The sequence below is a fragment of the Narcine bancroftii genome, chromosome 6, assembly GCF_036971445.1.
Source record: "Narcine bancroftii isolate sNarBan1 chromosome 6, sNarBan1.hap1, whole genome shotgun sequence".
Classification (NCBI taxonomy): Eukaryota; Metazoa; Chordata; class Chondrichthyes; order Torpediniformes; family Narcinidae; genus Narcine; species Narcine bancroftii.
In genome coordinates, this window is record NC_091474.1 from 97,019,901 (window position 1) to 97,036,937 (window position 17,037).

Below are 17,037 nucleotides of genomic sequence, written 5' to 3' on the forward strand. Positions count from 1 at the left end.
GCCGTAGCAAATCCCCACCCTCCTAGTCCCACTGACCAGCACCCGGTCCATACCCCTCTAGTCCCCTCCTATCCATGTAACGATCCAGTCTTTCCTTAAATGTAACCAATGATCCCGCCTCAACCACGTCTGCCGGAAGCTCATTCCACATCCCCACCACCCTCTGCATGAAGAAATTTCCCCTCATGTTCCCCTTATAATTTTCCCCCTTCAATTTTAAACCATGTCCTCTAGTTTGAATCTCCCCCTTTCTTAATTGAAAAAGCCTATCCACATTTACTCTGTCTGTCCCTTTTAAAATCTTAAACACCTCTATCAAGTCCCCTCTCAATCTTCTACGCTCCAGAGAAAAAAGCCCCAGTCTGCACAACCTTTCCCTGTAACTCAGACCCTGAAATCCTGTCAACATTCTTGTGAACCTTCTCTGCACTCTCTCTATTTTGTTTATATCTTTCCTATAATTTGGTGACCAAAACTGTACACAGTACTCCAAATTTGGCCTCACCAATGCCTTGTACAATTTCATCATAACCTCCCTACTCTTGAATTCAATACTCCGATTTATGAAGGCCAACATTCCAAATGCCTTCTTCACCTGAGTATCAGCCTTGAGGGTACTATTTACCATCACTCCTAAATCCCTTTGTTGCTCTGCACTCCTCAATTGTCTACCATTCAATGTATATGACCTATTTAAATTTGCCTTTCCAAAATGTAGCACCTCACATTTATCTGTATTAAATTCCATCAGCCATTTCTCAGCCCACACCTCCAGCCTTCCTAAATCACCTTTTAATCTACGGTAATCTTCCTCACTGTCCACAACACCATCAATCTTTGTATCATCCGCAAACTTGCTTATTCAATTCTCCACCCCTACTTCCAGATCGTTAATATATATAACAAATAATAGTGGACCCAGGACCGAACCCTGAGGAACTCCACTAGTCACCGGCCTCCAATTGGACAAACAATTTTCTACCAGTACTCTCTGACACCTCCCATCCAACCACTGCTGAATCCATTTCACTACCTCCTCATTTATACCTAATGCCTCCACCTTTTTTCCTAACCTCCTGTGGGGAACTTTGTCAAAAGCTTTACTAAAGTCCAAATAGACAACATCCACAGCTTTCCCTTCATCAACCTTTTTTGTAACCCCCTCCAAGAACTCAGTCAGGTTTGTCAAGCATGATCTACAAAGCCTGACAAAACCATGCTGATTTTTGGGAGTGATTTGTGAACACCATAATAACATGCAGATTATTAATAAAGATGACACACAACCATGGATCCAGCACCGATCCTTGAGGAACACCACCAGTCACAGGCCTCGCACCCTTCAAAACGAACAGGGATTGGAGTATTTCAGAAGCATTGGCACTGGGTGGAAGGGCCTGTCACTGTGCTATAAGCCAAAATTAAAATAGAGAGAGGTCTAATACTGGAGGGTAAGGAACAAGAGGTTTTGAGGGGATCGGAGGAGGAATTTGTTCACCAGAGGGTCCCCAAGTACACGGTAGGGCACGCACTCCAATTAAGTCTTGTTCTCTGCCACATTAGCCTTTTGAGGAAAACACCTGTTTGGTGATTTTCCACAGTGCAAATCGTTGAAAAATATTTGTTGTTTCTTTCACAATTTGTTTTTAGTTTATTATTTTCTGACAAATTCTTGAAGGACTTATTTTTATTGCACATCCAAAATTTTTGGGAGTGATCTGTGAATACCATAATAACAATGTTCAATTTCTCAAACCAAGATTGGCATGGTATTTAGAGGACAATTTAAATTGTCAAGTGATGGAAGTGTTGGTAATGGGATAAGAATATTCAATGGTCGACATGGACACGATAGGCTGAAGTCCCATTCTAGGACACTGCAAAATGGAAGACTGAACTGTCTTGGCACTTGGTACACATGGATGTCCTCATAAAATTCATCATTTTAAAATTTAGATGTACAGCATGGTTACAGGCCACCTTGGCCCACGTCTCCATGCTGCACAATTTACACCCCATTAACCTACACCCCCAGTACATTTCAAACAGTGGGAGGAAACCGGAGCCATAAAACTCGCACAGACACGGGGAGAACATACAAACTCCTTACAGACACCACGGAATTCGAACCCCAGTCCGGTCCCGATCGCTGGTGCTGTAAAGGCGTTGCTTTGATCCTACTCTCTAGTGCAGTCATTCTCAACCTTTGGCCTCTGCTCAAAGTTTATGGGGCCCCTTGACTGTGAAGCAATCAAGTTTAGTTGTTTTTTTCCCAAATTCTCTCCTACCAACCACATAAAAAACATTTTCTGATTTCATTCTGTGCCCCCCCCACCTCAAATGCACTGTGGCCCTCAGGAGAGCCGTATGACTTCTGTTGAGAATGGCTGATCTAGTCTGTCTCATCTAGTTCTTAACTTGTGCAATGGGGGCATCGTGGACAGAATGCAAGTAATGAGGCCTGGATAGATGGGGGTCAGGATTGCCTTGTGTAAATGACTACAAGAAGGTAGAGAAGGGTTGGTGTTCAGATGCAGCCAACTATCCCATGCAGTAATGTGGGCTACTTCTTTCACCGTCCTCCACTGAAAAGGCTCCATCTCATCAGATATCTGTGGACAAATTGTACTGCTGTGCTGAGGAATACACAGGTGGGTACAGTGAAGCATGAGTGGGATTGTCCATGACCAAACTTAGTGGAATCTAGTCAGAACAGCAACCCCAACTGTCCTCTCATTTCATTCCTGGGGAGACTGATGCCCATTACAGCTTTTGTATCTATTACATGCCTGACAGATTTATGCCTAGCTAATCGAGAACCCTGCAGAGCTCTGCAATGGACTGCTTGATTGATCCTGAAGCGTTAAAGACAATTCTGGTCTCCAATGTTTGTCAAAGGGAAAAAAAACAATCCAACTCCTCAGTACTTGACTGTTCTCAGTCACTTCAGAGTAGCTGCCTGACTTTTGTAAAGATTTTGTTGCCGACATATTGGATATATTCAAAAAAGCAGGCAAACTGTAATTAAAGTAGTTGTTAATGACCAAATAACATTCTTCTGACTGGTTTAGCATCGCCCATTCTGAAACCCACCTCCTCTCTTGTGCTGAAATATCCTATACAGACACAGGACACAAAGAGCATTCAGCCCAGCCTGTCTTGAGAATTTTGAAAAGCCAAACAGACCTCTTACTTTTTACGCAAAGTTCTTTCTTCCTGTACTCCCTCAAGACACAAAATCCTATTTACATGTTCAACAACTAAAGAAAAATCCCTGGTATCCAGAATTCAAGCAACCGGCAAAAGTATCAAGTTATTTAAAAATTTAAATAAATAAGAATAAAATAAAAAGTAAAAAATACACAAGCTTAAAATTGTAATTGTGAGATGGGAGCAAATATTCAGCCGGCGGAGGGTCTTGGTTGTGGTTTGCTCATAGCAGCTATTTAAATAAAGTTGTGTGAAACAGCAATGGCGTCACCCAGGATGAAGAGCTGGTTGATACTGATCGCCATTTGGGTGACTCTCTTAAAGTCACCCTATCCCTGCTTAGTAAGTCTTTATTAACATATGTTTTTAATTTTTTTTAAATTTAGACATATAGCACTGTAACAGTCCAATTCAGCCCTATGAGTTCATGCCGCCATAGGTGCTGGATACCAGGGGTTTTACTGTACACAAATTAACATATTTATCACACCGTTCAGCCTTTCCTCCCACCCATAAACTGAATGCACAATATATGAACTGCAGCAGCCATTTGGCTCTGACATACAGAAGGACCAGGTGATCATGGGAAAGCCACTAGCGGATTGAAAGGCCAGGCCTATCTGGAATAAAACAGAGCAAAGAAAACCCCCAAAACTGTCTGTTGTGGGAGGCCTGAAGGACAGGCTCTGTGAGAGCCCATGAAATTAGCCTGAAGTAAACTTGCACTTTTTGGAATTTTCCTGCATTTAGATGATTTTATTGGAGTTAGTCTTCTTGTTCCATTTTAAATTTAAATTTAAACATAAAGCACAGTACCAGGTCATTTCAGCCCACGCATCCATGCCACCCAATTAACCTACATCCCCAGTACTTTTCAAAAAGTGGGAGGAAGCCGGAACCCCCCCCCCCACCCCGAGCACACAGACATAGGGAGAGCATGCAAACTCCTTACAGACAGCATGGGATTCGAACCCAGGTCTCGATCACTGGCACTGTAACAATGTTGCGCTAACTGCTACACTGTCCTCCTTTCTATAGTTACCAATTCTTTGAAACCTCATGAAATTGACAAACGAAAGCAGAACAATCCATGCAGCAGAAGTTATTGAAAATACAGCACTCACGAAGATCAGGGCTTTCACAGATTTCCGCAATCTGAGGTACTTAACCCGGTACTTTTCGTTCAGGGCTTTCTTCAGAATTTTCTTGAGTTTAGGCTTGGAGTCCTGGAACATGGAGGGGGAGGGAAAGTCGGAGAGATGGTCCATTAATGGTGGGCGAGGAAACTCAGTCGGGTGTGTCACAGGCACAAGGAAAGGCTGTGCCGTGTAGGTCTGCAGAAGCTGATGATGATCTTTCTCCATCTGGAAGACAAAGTAAAACCGGATTACACTGAGAGTAGCAGACAATTATGTTCCTGTAGCACCTCAGTGTGTGGCGTGGAGCAAGTCGAGCTGATTTGTAGAGTGGTATGATTGACAGCTTCAAGCAGTGAAACTGAAATAAACTACCTTCAACAGCAATGTGCCCAGTCACGTGATGGAGTAGTGGCCGGTAGGAGAATATCAGCTCTCTCCAGAAAAGAAGGAAAAAAATGAAGAAAAAGCAAAGTCCCAGACACACAAATCACAACAAATAAAAAATAAAGGTATGGAGAAAATGGCACCTAAGAGAGAAAAGCCAAAAACAATGGGAAGAAAAGAAGAAAGAAAGACGCCGGAAGAGAAAGGTGAATGCCTTACCTGCACGAAAAAGCAGGGAACCACCGTGGAAAGAGGAGCCCACTCCCCAAGTTTAGTGGAGACCCCGCAGGGTCACGACCCACTAACTGCAGAACTGCAAAAATGGCTCACGGAGCCAAACAGGGGTGCGCAACTGCACATGACAAGGACAACACCGATGGGAGGGGGGACCAGTTGTGGAGTGAAACAATATAAAGATAGTGGGCCTTAAGGAAGATGAAGAAATCAAAGATATGAAAGAATTTATAAAAGAATGGATCCCAAAAGTCCTGGGAATGCCAGAAATGCAGGAAGAAATGGAAATAGAAAGAGCACAAAGAACATTAGCCCCAAAACCACAGTCACAACAAAAACCAAGATCCGTTTTAGTAAAATTCCTGAGATACACGACAAGAGAAAATATATTGGAGAAAGCAAGGAATAAAATGAAAGAAGACAAAAAACCACTGGAATACAAAGGTCTAAAATTTTTTTTCTACCCAGACATAAGTTTTGAGCTCCTGAAGAAGAAGGAGTTTAACGCAACAAAATCAATCCTATGGAAGAAAGGCTATAAATTTATGTTAAGATATCCAGCGGTGCTTAAAATAGTTATCCCGGGTCAGCAAAGCAGACTGTTCTCGGATCCAGAGAAAGCATGAGAATTTGCAGAATGCCTGCAAGACAGAAAGAGAGATGAAGAGATGTAACAAGAACAAAGAACAATGACAAACTAGAGAAGTAAAAATAATGTATAAGTAAGAACTAAAGGAGGGAAGAAAAGGGAAGTAAGGGAGAAGGGTGGAAAAAAGAGGAGGGGTTTAAAAAAATTAATAATAAATCAATAAAACACAAGAAGAAATGAGGGGGAGCTTTGTTGTAATGTGAAGATAAAAGTCTTTTCTAGAGGGGGTTGGGTGAGAGAGAATAACAGTCACTGAGAAATCAGTTGACACTTGCGAACGGGTTCGCAGTCCAAATGGAGAGGGGAGTTGTGGTTGCCCAGCAAGGAACAAGGGGCGAATCAGAGAGGGGGGGGGGACACATGGGGTTAAGGGAATTTTAGATGTGGGAATGGTTGAAATATTTTATGCTTTAGAAGTGTGTTCAAAAAAAGAAAACTGAGAAATGGAAATGGGGAAAAGGGGAAAGGTGGTGGTGAGGAAGTGGAAATGAGATGTAAACAAAGTATGAAATGGCCATGTTGAACTATATGACTATAAATATTAACAGAATGCATAACCAAATCAAAAGGAAGAGGCTATTAAATTTACTGAAAACAGAAAAAATTGATATAGCATTCATGCAGGAAACACATCTAACTGAAGTGGAACACAAGAAATTAAGGAGAGACTGGGTAGCACATGTAATGGCAGCATCATATAACTCAAAACCAGAGGTGTAGCTATATTAATCAATAAAAATAGAGGAGGAAATAATAGATCCAGCAGGGAGGCATGTAAATGATAAGATATATTCAGAATGTTGGAATTTGCTCAATATATATGCAAATATATGAAGAGGATCAAAAATCTATGCAAGTTATCTTTTTGAAGATTGCAGATACGCAGGGGATTATACTGATAGGAATGGAATTAAACCTTAATTTGGATTCAAAGATGGATAAAAGTGGAAAAAGACTAGCAGAAAGAACAAAGTAGCCAAATTTATGGTTAAATCAATGCAGGAAATGCAACTTCTGGATATATGGAGGAGACAACACCCAAAGGAGAAGGAATACTCATATTATTCAAGTAGACATAAAACATACTCAAGGATTGACCTGTTCCTGTTGCAGGCCAATATCCAAGGGAGAGTTAGGAAAACTGAATATAAAGCTAGATTGTTATCGGATCACTCATCCCTGTTATTAGCAATAGAGCTGGAAGACATCTCACCAAGAACGTTTAGATGGAGATTAAACTCCATGCTACTTAAAAAACAGGATTTTAGAGAATTAATTAAGCGCCAAATTAAAATGTAATTTGAAATAAATACAGAATCAGTGAAAGATCAATTTATATTATGGGATGCAAAGAAAGCCTTCATCAGAGGGCAGATAATAAGTTATGTATCTAAGATGAAGAAGGACTACAATTGGGAAATAGAACAGCTGGAAAGGGAAATAGTAAGTACAGAAAAAGAACTAGCAACAAGGGAAGATACAACAAAGAAAAGAGAATTAGCGGACAAAAATATAAAATACGAAACACTACAAATGTACAAGGTGAAGAACATATAACCATATAACCATTTACAGCACAGAACAGGCAAATTCGGCCCTACTAGTCCATGCCGTAACAAATCCCCACCCTCCTAGTCCCACTGACCAGCACCCGGTCCATACCCCTCCAGTCCTCTCCTCTCCATGTAACGATCCAGTCTATCCTTAAATGTAACCAATGATCCCGCCTCAACCACGTCTGCCGGAAGCTCATTCCACATCCCTACCACCCTTTGCATAAAGAAATTTCCCCTCATGTTCCCCTTATAATTTTCCCCCTTCAATCTTAAACCATGCCCTCTAGTTTGAATCTCCCCCACTCTTAATTGAAAAAGCCTATCCACATTTACTCTGGCTGTCCCTTTTAAAATCTTAATCACCTCTATCAAGTCCCCCCCTCAATCTTCTACACTCCAGAGAAAAAAGCCCTAGTCTGCACAACCTTTCCCTGTAACTCAAAACTTGAAATCCTGTCAACATTCACGTGAAGACAAAGCAGAAGTATTATGAGCTAGGAGAAAAAACACACAAAATACTAGTTTGGCAGCTTAAAACAGAACAAACTAAAAGAACAGTATTGGCATCAAGGAAAAAGGACAAACAAATTACATATAAACCACAGAGATCAATGAAAACTTGGAGGATTTCTTCGAGCAATTATACTGAACTGAGAATGAAGGGAAAGAAAAAATAGATGAGTTTCTAGCTAAAATTGAACTACCGAAATTGCAAGAGGAAGAGCAAAACAAATTCATAAAACCATTTGAAATAGAGGAAATACAGGATATATTAAAAAAGCTACCGAACAATAAAACACCTGGAGAGGACAGACTCCCAATAGGCTTCTATAAAACATTTAAAGATTTATTAATTCCTCCTCTCCTGGAAGTAATGAACCAGATTGAAGAAACACAAAACATGCCAGATTCATGTAAAACAGCAATAATTACAGTAATACTAAAGATGGGGAAAGATCCACTAACACCAGCATCTTATAGACCAATATCTCTACTTAATTCAGATTATAAGATAATAACAAAACTATTAGCAAATAGATTGGACGACTGTGTACTAAAAATAGTAAAACTGGATCAAACTGGATTTATTAAGAAAAGATGAACAATGAACAATATCTGTAAGTTCATTAACTTAATCCATGCAGTACAAGGAAATAAGACGCCAACAGTGGTGGTTGCTTTAGATGCAGAGAAAGCCTTTGACAGGGTAGAATAGAATTATTTATTCAAAGTACTGCAGAGGTTCAACCTACCAGAGAAATATATTAATTGGATTAAAGCATTAGATAAGGGACCATTGGCAAATGGATATATATCGAACCAATTTAAATTAAGCAGGTCAACTATGCAGGGATGTCCACTATCTCCCTCACTGTTCGCTTTAGCAATAGAACCCTTGGCAGAACTGATAAGAACAGAAAATAAAATAAAAAGGATAAAAATAAAAGGGAAGGAATATAAAATCAGTTTATTTGCAGATGACATCATAGTATACTTAATAGAACCAGAATTATCAATAAAAGAATTACATAAGAAATTGAAGGAATATGGAGAAATATCGGGGTACAAGGTCAACGCAAATAAAAGTGAAGCTTTGCCAATAAATAATTCGGATTTCACAAAGTTTAAGAAAGAATCACCATTTAAATGCCAAACACAAGCAATCCGATACCTAGGTATTAGACTAGATAATAATCTAGGCCATCTATACAAATTAAGTTATCAGCCATTAATGAAGAAATTACAATGGCAGAACATTGGAAAGAATTACCACTAACACTGATAGGAAGGGTAAATTGCATTAAAATTAATACCTTCCCAAGGATACAATACCTATTTCAAACGTTACCAATTCCCTTAACAGAGAAAGTCTTCAATGAGCGAAAGAAAATAATAAGGAAATTCTTATGGAAAGGAGGGAAACCAAGGATAGCGTTAGATAAATTAACAGAATGGTACAAACAAAGGGGCTTACAGCTACCAAACTTTAAAAATTATCATATTAGCACAATTAAGATACCTATCAGATTTTTATCAAACAAGGGAAAAAACAGATTGGACCAGGTTAGAGCTGGGAGAAGGTACCAGAACATATACTTTATAAGTGGGATGAAAAACTGATGCAACATGGAAGTTCACCAGTATTGCACCATCTGCTCAACATATGGAAGAGAATTCACGTAGAAAGGAAAAAAACAAATTACCAAAATTATTACTGACGCAAAATCAACTAATCCCTTTCACAATAGATAACCTTTCCTTTAGAGAATTGGAGAGAAAATAATAGAAAATTGTTTTTTGGGAAATAATTTATTATCTTTTATTTTTCCTCACTGACAGTACACGTACAAGGGAGGGACTGGACGGAACATTCCATCCTTTCTCTCTCACACTCTTACATTCAATGGAGGGAAGCAGGTCTGTGAGACTAAGATAGTGAACAATGCAGATTTGTTCTTTTTAAATTGAGTACATTTAAATGCTGAACCACAGAAAGCCACAGAAAGAAGCGGGACAGAAACAGGCCCTTCAGCCACTCAGCCCATGCCAATCTCGAGTGTCCACTTCACATTAATCTACCCAAGCTATTTTATCTTCCCTGGACTCCCATCAATGCCCTTCATATTCCACCACTCACCTCCAAGCTAGGGGCAATCTACAACAGCCAATTCACTTACTGATCCACACATCTTTCAGACCAAGTAGGAAATGGAAGCACCTGGGTGAAACTTACATCATAGGGAGACCAGGGACCAGGATTTCTTCATGGCTTCACCAGAGCCAGAAGAGGTGTTAGCAGCTGTGTACGGGGTGCCTTCTGCTTCGTCCCACATGACAGAATCACGCCACAGAAGATAAAAGGGGCTTTCCATGAGTCAACTCTGGACGGGGCAATCATGCATATACCACCCCCCCCCCCACTACAAATTGCAGGAATTGCATGGTCCTGAAGTCAGTTCACATGGGGCCAAATCTGGATTCTGGCAAGTCGGTCTTCCTTCACCAAACAAGGATGGGTGACCACCTTACTTTGGTCACTGATCTCAGATGTGAACAGTGCCCTCAATTGCAAAACCACAGCATGTTTAAAACAGTGAAACGTTACCATTTCCTCTCTCCATTGATGCAGATTAATTGCATTTAAGGAAATTAAGTAAGGAAATCATTCACCATTGCCCCCAAGAGAGGAGGACGGGACAGCAAATAATCCATAGCAATGAAAATAAAACCGGGGCACAGACTTACCTGCAGAGCAAACACCCCATTTTTATTCTCCAGCCTCTTGAATCGTCTACTCCCTTTCTGAGTCTGCAATAGAGTAGCAGAGAAGAGATGGTCACATTTAGAAGATGCCACTGACGGCCATCCAAAACAGGTGCACAATATTACATTATAGACCCACGTTCAGCACATCTGCCCCTACCCTTCCCAACCCAAATCAGGGACTTTCAAATCCTTTCTACTAATTGCTACCTACACCTTGGATCAAGAAGGCAGCCAAGAATCAAAACATCAAAGTTTGTTTTCCAAGCAGTCCAGCTAGATACCTCAGCCATAGTACAGTAAGTAAGAACCAGTACAGAAGTGAAGCTATAGAGAGAGATTAGTTAATCCAAGGGAAAGGCAAAATAATTTTACTGTTCATTCAGGAGTCTGACAACAGCAGCGAAGAAACTGTCCTTGAATCTGGTGGTGCGTGACCGCACACTCATGAATCTTCTTCCAGATGAGAGGAAGGTAAAGAGAGAATGGCTGGGCTGAGCAGAGTCTTATAATATGTTGGCTGCTTTTTGCAAGGCAGCAGGAAAGAGAGAGAGAGAGGGAGAGAGAGAGAGGCAGGAGAGCTCAAAAGATGCAGGTGACATGCAAAATCACCACAGAGAACTGAGGAAGTCAAGTCGCTGGTGCACTTTTTTTTAGCCAATGCAACAACTTGGGTGAACCACGACAGGTCACTGGAGATGTTTACCCTCAGACACAACCTTCACCTCATCTCATCACTGTTGATCAGACATGGTAGAGAGCTCTTCCTCTCTTCCAGAAATCTATGCCCAGCTCCTGGGTCTGGAAGGCATTAAGGGAGATGTTGTTGCCCTAGCGCCAAGCCACTACTCTCTCTCTATCTCCCTTCTATTCTCTGACTTGTCGATATTAGAGCTGTGACAGTCGGGGTCATCTGCAACTGATGGAGTTGGAGTGGAGCGTAGTCACAGACCCGTGAGTGTAGAAGGAGGGTTCAGTACACAGCCTTTCAGGGCCGTAGTTTTGAGCGTGATCGTGGAAGAGGTTTTGTCACCAATCCTCATTGAATGCAATCTCCATCAGCACAGGAGAACTGCAGAGTTGCGTACCCCCTGCTTCACTCACTGTGTGGCTCGGTACATCATTCACAAATTTGCTGACGATACCACGGTAGTGGGCTGTATAAAAAGGGGCAATGAGTCAACATGCAGGAGGGAGAGTGAAAACTTGGCTGAATGGTGCACTAACACCAACCTCACCAAAACCAAGGAGCCCTGATTGTTGAGTAGGAAGGGAAAACCAGAGGTGTACGATCCAGTAATCGTTGGGGGATCAGACATGGAGAGAGTGAGCAAATTTAAATTCCTGGGAGTCGCCATCTCGGAGGATCTTTCCTGGACCCAACATGCTAATGTCATCATGAAGAAAGCACGTCAGCGCCTCTACTTCTTCAGACATTTGTGGAGATTAGGTATGACATCAGAAACCCTGGCAAGTCTCTACAGAGGTGTGGTGGAAAATGTGATGACCAGCTGCATCATGACAATAGACAATAGGTGCTGGAGTAGGCCATTCAGCCCATTGAGCCAGCACTGCTATTCATTTAGATCATGGCTGACCTTCCACTATCAGTACCCTGTCCATGCCTTCTCCCCATACCCTTGATTCCTCTGTCCACAAAAACTTTATCTAATTCCCTCTTGAACTTATCCAGAGAACCCTCTGTGGCAAAGCATTCCACAGACCAACAACTCTCTATGTAAAAAAAAAATAAATTCTCATCTCTGTCCTAAAGGGCCTTCCCCATATTCTTAAACTATGGCCACTAGTCCCCAACATCGGGAACATGTAATCAGTTTCTATCATGTCCAATCCCTTAATAATCTTATATACCTCATCATATCTCCCCCATCCTTCTAAATTCCAACGCATACAACCCCAGTTTATCCAACTGTTCAGCATACATCAATCCCACCATCCCCACAACTAACCTTGTGAATCTACGCTGCCCTCCCTCAATAGCGAGAACATCCTTCCTCAAATTAGGAGGCCAGAACTGGACACAGTACTCCAGGTGTGGTCTCACCAGGGCCCTGTACAACTGCAGAGGGACATCTCTACTTCTAAACTCTATTCTCCTTTTTATGAAGGCCAACATGCCATTTGCCTTTCTCGCAGCTTGTTGAACCTGCATACTAGCTTTTAGTGACTGATGTACAAGTATACCTAGATCACATTGCACTTCCCCACTCCCTAACTTGATTCCATTTAAAAAATAATCTGCCTTCCTGTTCCTGCCATCAAAATTTATCCACATTAAACTGCATCTTCCATGCATCCGCCCACTCACCTAGCATGTCCAAGTCCTGCATTTTCCTAACATCCTCCCCACACTTCACACTGTCACCCAGTTTCGTGTCATCTGCAAATTTGCTAATGTTATTTATAATCCCCTTATCTAAATCATTAATATATATGATAAACAACTGAGGACCCAGCAACGAGCCCTGCGGGACTCCACTTGACACATCCTGCCATCCCGAAAGTGACCCGTTAACCCCAACACTGTTTTCATGTTTGACAACCAATTTTCTATCCATGTCAGCACCCTATCCCTCAATACCATGCTCTCTGATTTTGCCTACTAATCTCCTATGCGGGACCTTATGAAAAGCCTTCCGAGTACACCTCATCTACTGGCTCTCTCATGTCCACCATCCTCATCACATCCTCAAAAAAATTTCAGATTAGTCAAGCATGATTTTCCCTTCAGAAATCCATTCATACTTGTAATGATACTATTATTTCTGTCTATTTCTTCTTTTATAATAGATTCTAATAACTTCCCCACTACTGACGTCAGGCTAACCAGTCTGCAATTGCCCATTTTCTTCCTCCATCCCTTCTTGAAAAGAACCAAACCACAGTCCCCTCTCCTGAATCTAAAGAACATTGGAAAATGTCGGCCAATGGTCTGGTATGGGGACACCAATGCCCCTGAGCGCAAACCCCACCAAAAGATAGTGGTCACATTACAGGCAACACACTCCCCACCATCTATAGAGAAAATCTATATGGGATGCTGCTATTGGAGAGCAACAGCAATCATCAAGGACCCCCACCACCCCAGACACACTCTGTTCTCGCTGCTGCCATCAGGAAACAGGTCTCGGTGTCACATGACTCGCACCACCAGGTTCAGGAACAGCTGTTACCCCTCCACCACCAGACTCCTCAACAAAAGACAATCAGAGACTCATTTAAAGGCTCTTACTTTGCACAATATTTATTACTGAATATTTTGTTTTGTATTGTACAGTTTGTTTACATTTCACTCTATCTCTTTCTTGAGTACAGTAGAAATTCTGCCTAGCTTGCTGGAAAAAGCTACTCAGGGTTATATGCAATGTCATGTCAGTAAATTTGAACGACTTGACTTGATTGTGGTGAGCAGGACAGGAAATCATGGATCTAGGGAGGGTATCCAGGCCACGGTCACAGGGTCTGGGGATGAGTTTGTTCAGCACTATTATGTTGAAGGCAGAGTTACAGCCAATTATGTGGCTGTCCTTGTTGTCCAGATTTTTCAGGTCTAAGTGTAGGGCCAGGGAGATGGCATCTGCCGTGGACCTGTTCCAGTGATAGGTGAACTAGAGTGGGTCGAGAGTGGCTGGGAGCCTGGAGTTCACGTGAGCCATGGCCGACCTCGTGAAGCCCTTTATGATGGTGGATATCGGAGCCACCAGCCGAGAGTCATTTAAGTCTGAAACCACGATCTTCTTCAGCAACATGATGACAGTGGCCTTCTTGAAGCAGGTCAGTACTTCAGCCTGTAGCAGAGAGGTGGACGATGTCCGTGAATAATCCCACCAGGTGGACACATCCAGGGGGTTCTCTCTGGGCCAGTCACATTCCATATGTTCACGATCCGGAAGACAATTCTGATATCTGCAGCAGTGTCCGTGGATGCGTGTGTGTCTGTGGTTGAAGTGGAGCATGCCACTGGCCTTCTGCTCGAAACAAGTGGAGATGCACTGAGCTTGTCCAGGAGGGTCACTCTACTGTTGGCTACTCTGCTCAGTTTCACTTTATAGCCTGCGATGCATTCTCCTCTGCCACGAGTGCCTGGTGTCTGAGGTTCTTGACTGCTTCAGTACTGCCTCAATGGTCTTGCCTCGGTCGTCCCTGGATTTCACTCGACTTGTACACCTTGCCTTCAGCAGTAGTGGGGGACACTTCAGCTTGCAGTCTTCTACATACTCGCTGATGAAGTCAGTGAGAACAGCAGGGATGGCTTTGCAGAGGGTGGTTGCTGAGTCCCTGAATATGAACTAGTCTACTGACTCAGAGCTGTCATATAGTGTGTCATCTGTTTCCTTACTCCAGTGATGAACAACTTTTGCCTCTGGAATCTGATTTACAAGGCCTTGGACAAGGTCCCGCTTGGTGGACTGGCCACGGGGATCAAGACAAAACAGCAAAACAGCTTGGCAATAAGGACGTTGATTACTGGGAGACACAAAAGGCTGAAGATGCTGGCGTTCTGAAACAGGAACTCAGTGAGTCAGGCTGCATTTGTAGAGACGGGATCACCAATATTGCAGTCCACAGTCTCTGCCCGACCCACGGAGTCTCTCCAGCTCGCTGTTGGTAATGGGAGAATTGGTGATGTTTACATTGCTGAATGTCAAGACGGGTGATCAGATGCTTTCTTTTGGATGATCACTGCCTGGCATTTTTGCACTGCTAATCATTTATGAGACAACATTTTTATTTGACGCTTTGTGAGAAAAATTTCCTCCTGAATTCTCCTTAAATTTGCAGGGAAAATGGTTGATCAATTATTCCATTTCCTCTCATTATCTGGAAGTATTTCATCTGATCACAAAATTGCGAGGTATCACTGCACTTCTGTAACTTTGTTCTGATACTCAACAATTGGTGCCTCAGTCCTGCCCAGTGTCAAGAGAAATCTCATAATTTCTCCAGCCCCAGGAGACCAGCAGCAACTGTATGGGCCTGACGTTATCTCACCATGGTCAGAGCACCAGCATTCATCAGGAAAATGAAGAACAACTCAAAGGCAAATTCAAATAGAAACAAATAGCAAGAAAACACTTACCTCTCTATAGAGAACAGCTTCCAGGCTGGATTTAGAGCTGTGAGGATGGAAAATACGACAGTCATAATAATGTAAGGCACTTCAACATTTAGACATACATACATTCAGCACAGTAACAGGCCCTTCTGGCCAATGAGCCTGTACCCCCAAATATCCCATTTAATCTACAACCACCAGACATTTTTTGAAGCGTGGGAGGAAGAGAGAGCACCCAGAGGAAACACATGCAGACACATAGGGAGAACGTACAAACTCCTTACAGACAATGCAGGGTTCAAGCCTGCGCTAACCGCTACACTAACTGTGCCTTGGTAAAGATGGTTACATTTTAGCAGGAAAATAGAAGTGATTTCCAACATTCCTCAAAACCGCTCTCCTGACCTTACCCCATAATCCTGATGCCCTTACCAATGAGAATTTAACTGAGCCTTAAATATACCCAAAAATCTATCCCATTGCTATCAGTGGCAAGAAGTTCTGATGATTCAAACCTCTGAAAGATACAGTCCTTCCTCACCTCAGCCTAAAGTAGATGTCCCCGTAAGCTCTTTTTCTGGATTACGCCATGATAGACCTCCTCTCTCTGGATTTATCCTGCCGAGTCCCAAGAACTGTGTATGGTCTAACAAGATTGTCCCTCATTCTTCTAAACTCCACCTGTTTAATTTTTCCAGGATGGTAGTTCACTGTAGTGAACTACATAATGCAATAATATCTTTCCTTAAATGTGGGGGAAGGGGCTAAATCTGTTTGCAATATTCTGGACATGGTATCATGACCGCTTTCCACAGCTTCAATAATAGCTATTTTAAATTCTCCAACTGCCTTTAAATAATGGTCAGCATTCCATTCCATTCCTTATTTCACCCCAAATCCCTGTACAATAGCTTGGTTTTTCTCCATTTAAATGTTATTTTATTCTTCCTTCTAAAGAACAATCCTTGGAGCGCAAGAGATCGAGAGAGGATCTACATAATCACAAGGTGAATAGTGACAGTCTGTCTTCTGGAGTAGGAGAATCTAAGACGATAGGGCATAACTATATACCAGGAGGGTACGTGGTTTGGCACAGACAAGCTGGGCCTGTCAGCCTGTTTCCGTACCGCAGGATTATCACCTCATAATATCTAGCATTTTATGGCATTTGCGAGCATTTTGCTCGTTCATCATTACCCTTCCATAAACTCCTTGTAACTCACATTCCCACATTTCTGTGCTATCAGCAAATCCAGCTCTCACGCATTCACTCCATTTGCTAAGTTGTTGTTAAACACTAAGCAGTTGCGGTATCAGCACCAATCCCCCAGAATCCTTCCTCCTTACTGGGATGTGTTCACAAACTCCTGCTTGCCCGTGGTGTTGTCCACTTTAGCCAACTCAACCTCCATTCACTTGTACAATCCTATATTTATGTTAAGCACAATTGTTTCCGATGCAAATGTCTCATACTCAAACAGAATACGCAATCCTATAATGCAATGATCTTTTACTTTCACAACA

At 42.1% G+C, this 17,037-nt stretch overlaps 1 protein-coding gene across 6 annotated transcripts in view; it reads right to left on the minus strand.

Moving 5' to 3' along the window:
• tbrg1 (transforming growth factor beta regulator 1) overlaps positions 1-17,037 on the minus strand; it is a 64,653-nt gene that overhangs the window by 12,413 nt on the left and 35,203 nt on the right. For 5 of the 6 annotated variants that reach the window (XR_011340251.1, XR_011340250.1, XR_011340252.1 and 2 more), the window contains exons 5-7: positions 15,538-15,574; positions 10,419-10,481; positions 4,335-4,574 (exon numbers count right to left, since the gene is read on the minus strand). Coding sequence is in view for 3 of the 6 variants with exons in the window: in XM_069885850.1 (XP_069741951.1) it covers positions 4,335-4,574; positions 10,419-10,481; positions 15,538-15,574 (340 nt within the window). In the remaining 3 variants the exon portion in view is untranslated. The remainder of the gene's footprint in view (positions 1-4,334; positions 4,575-10,418; positions 10,482-15,537; positions 15,575-17,037) is intronic. The other variant, XM_069885851.1, reaches the window with a different exon arrangement.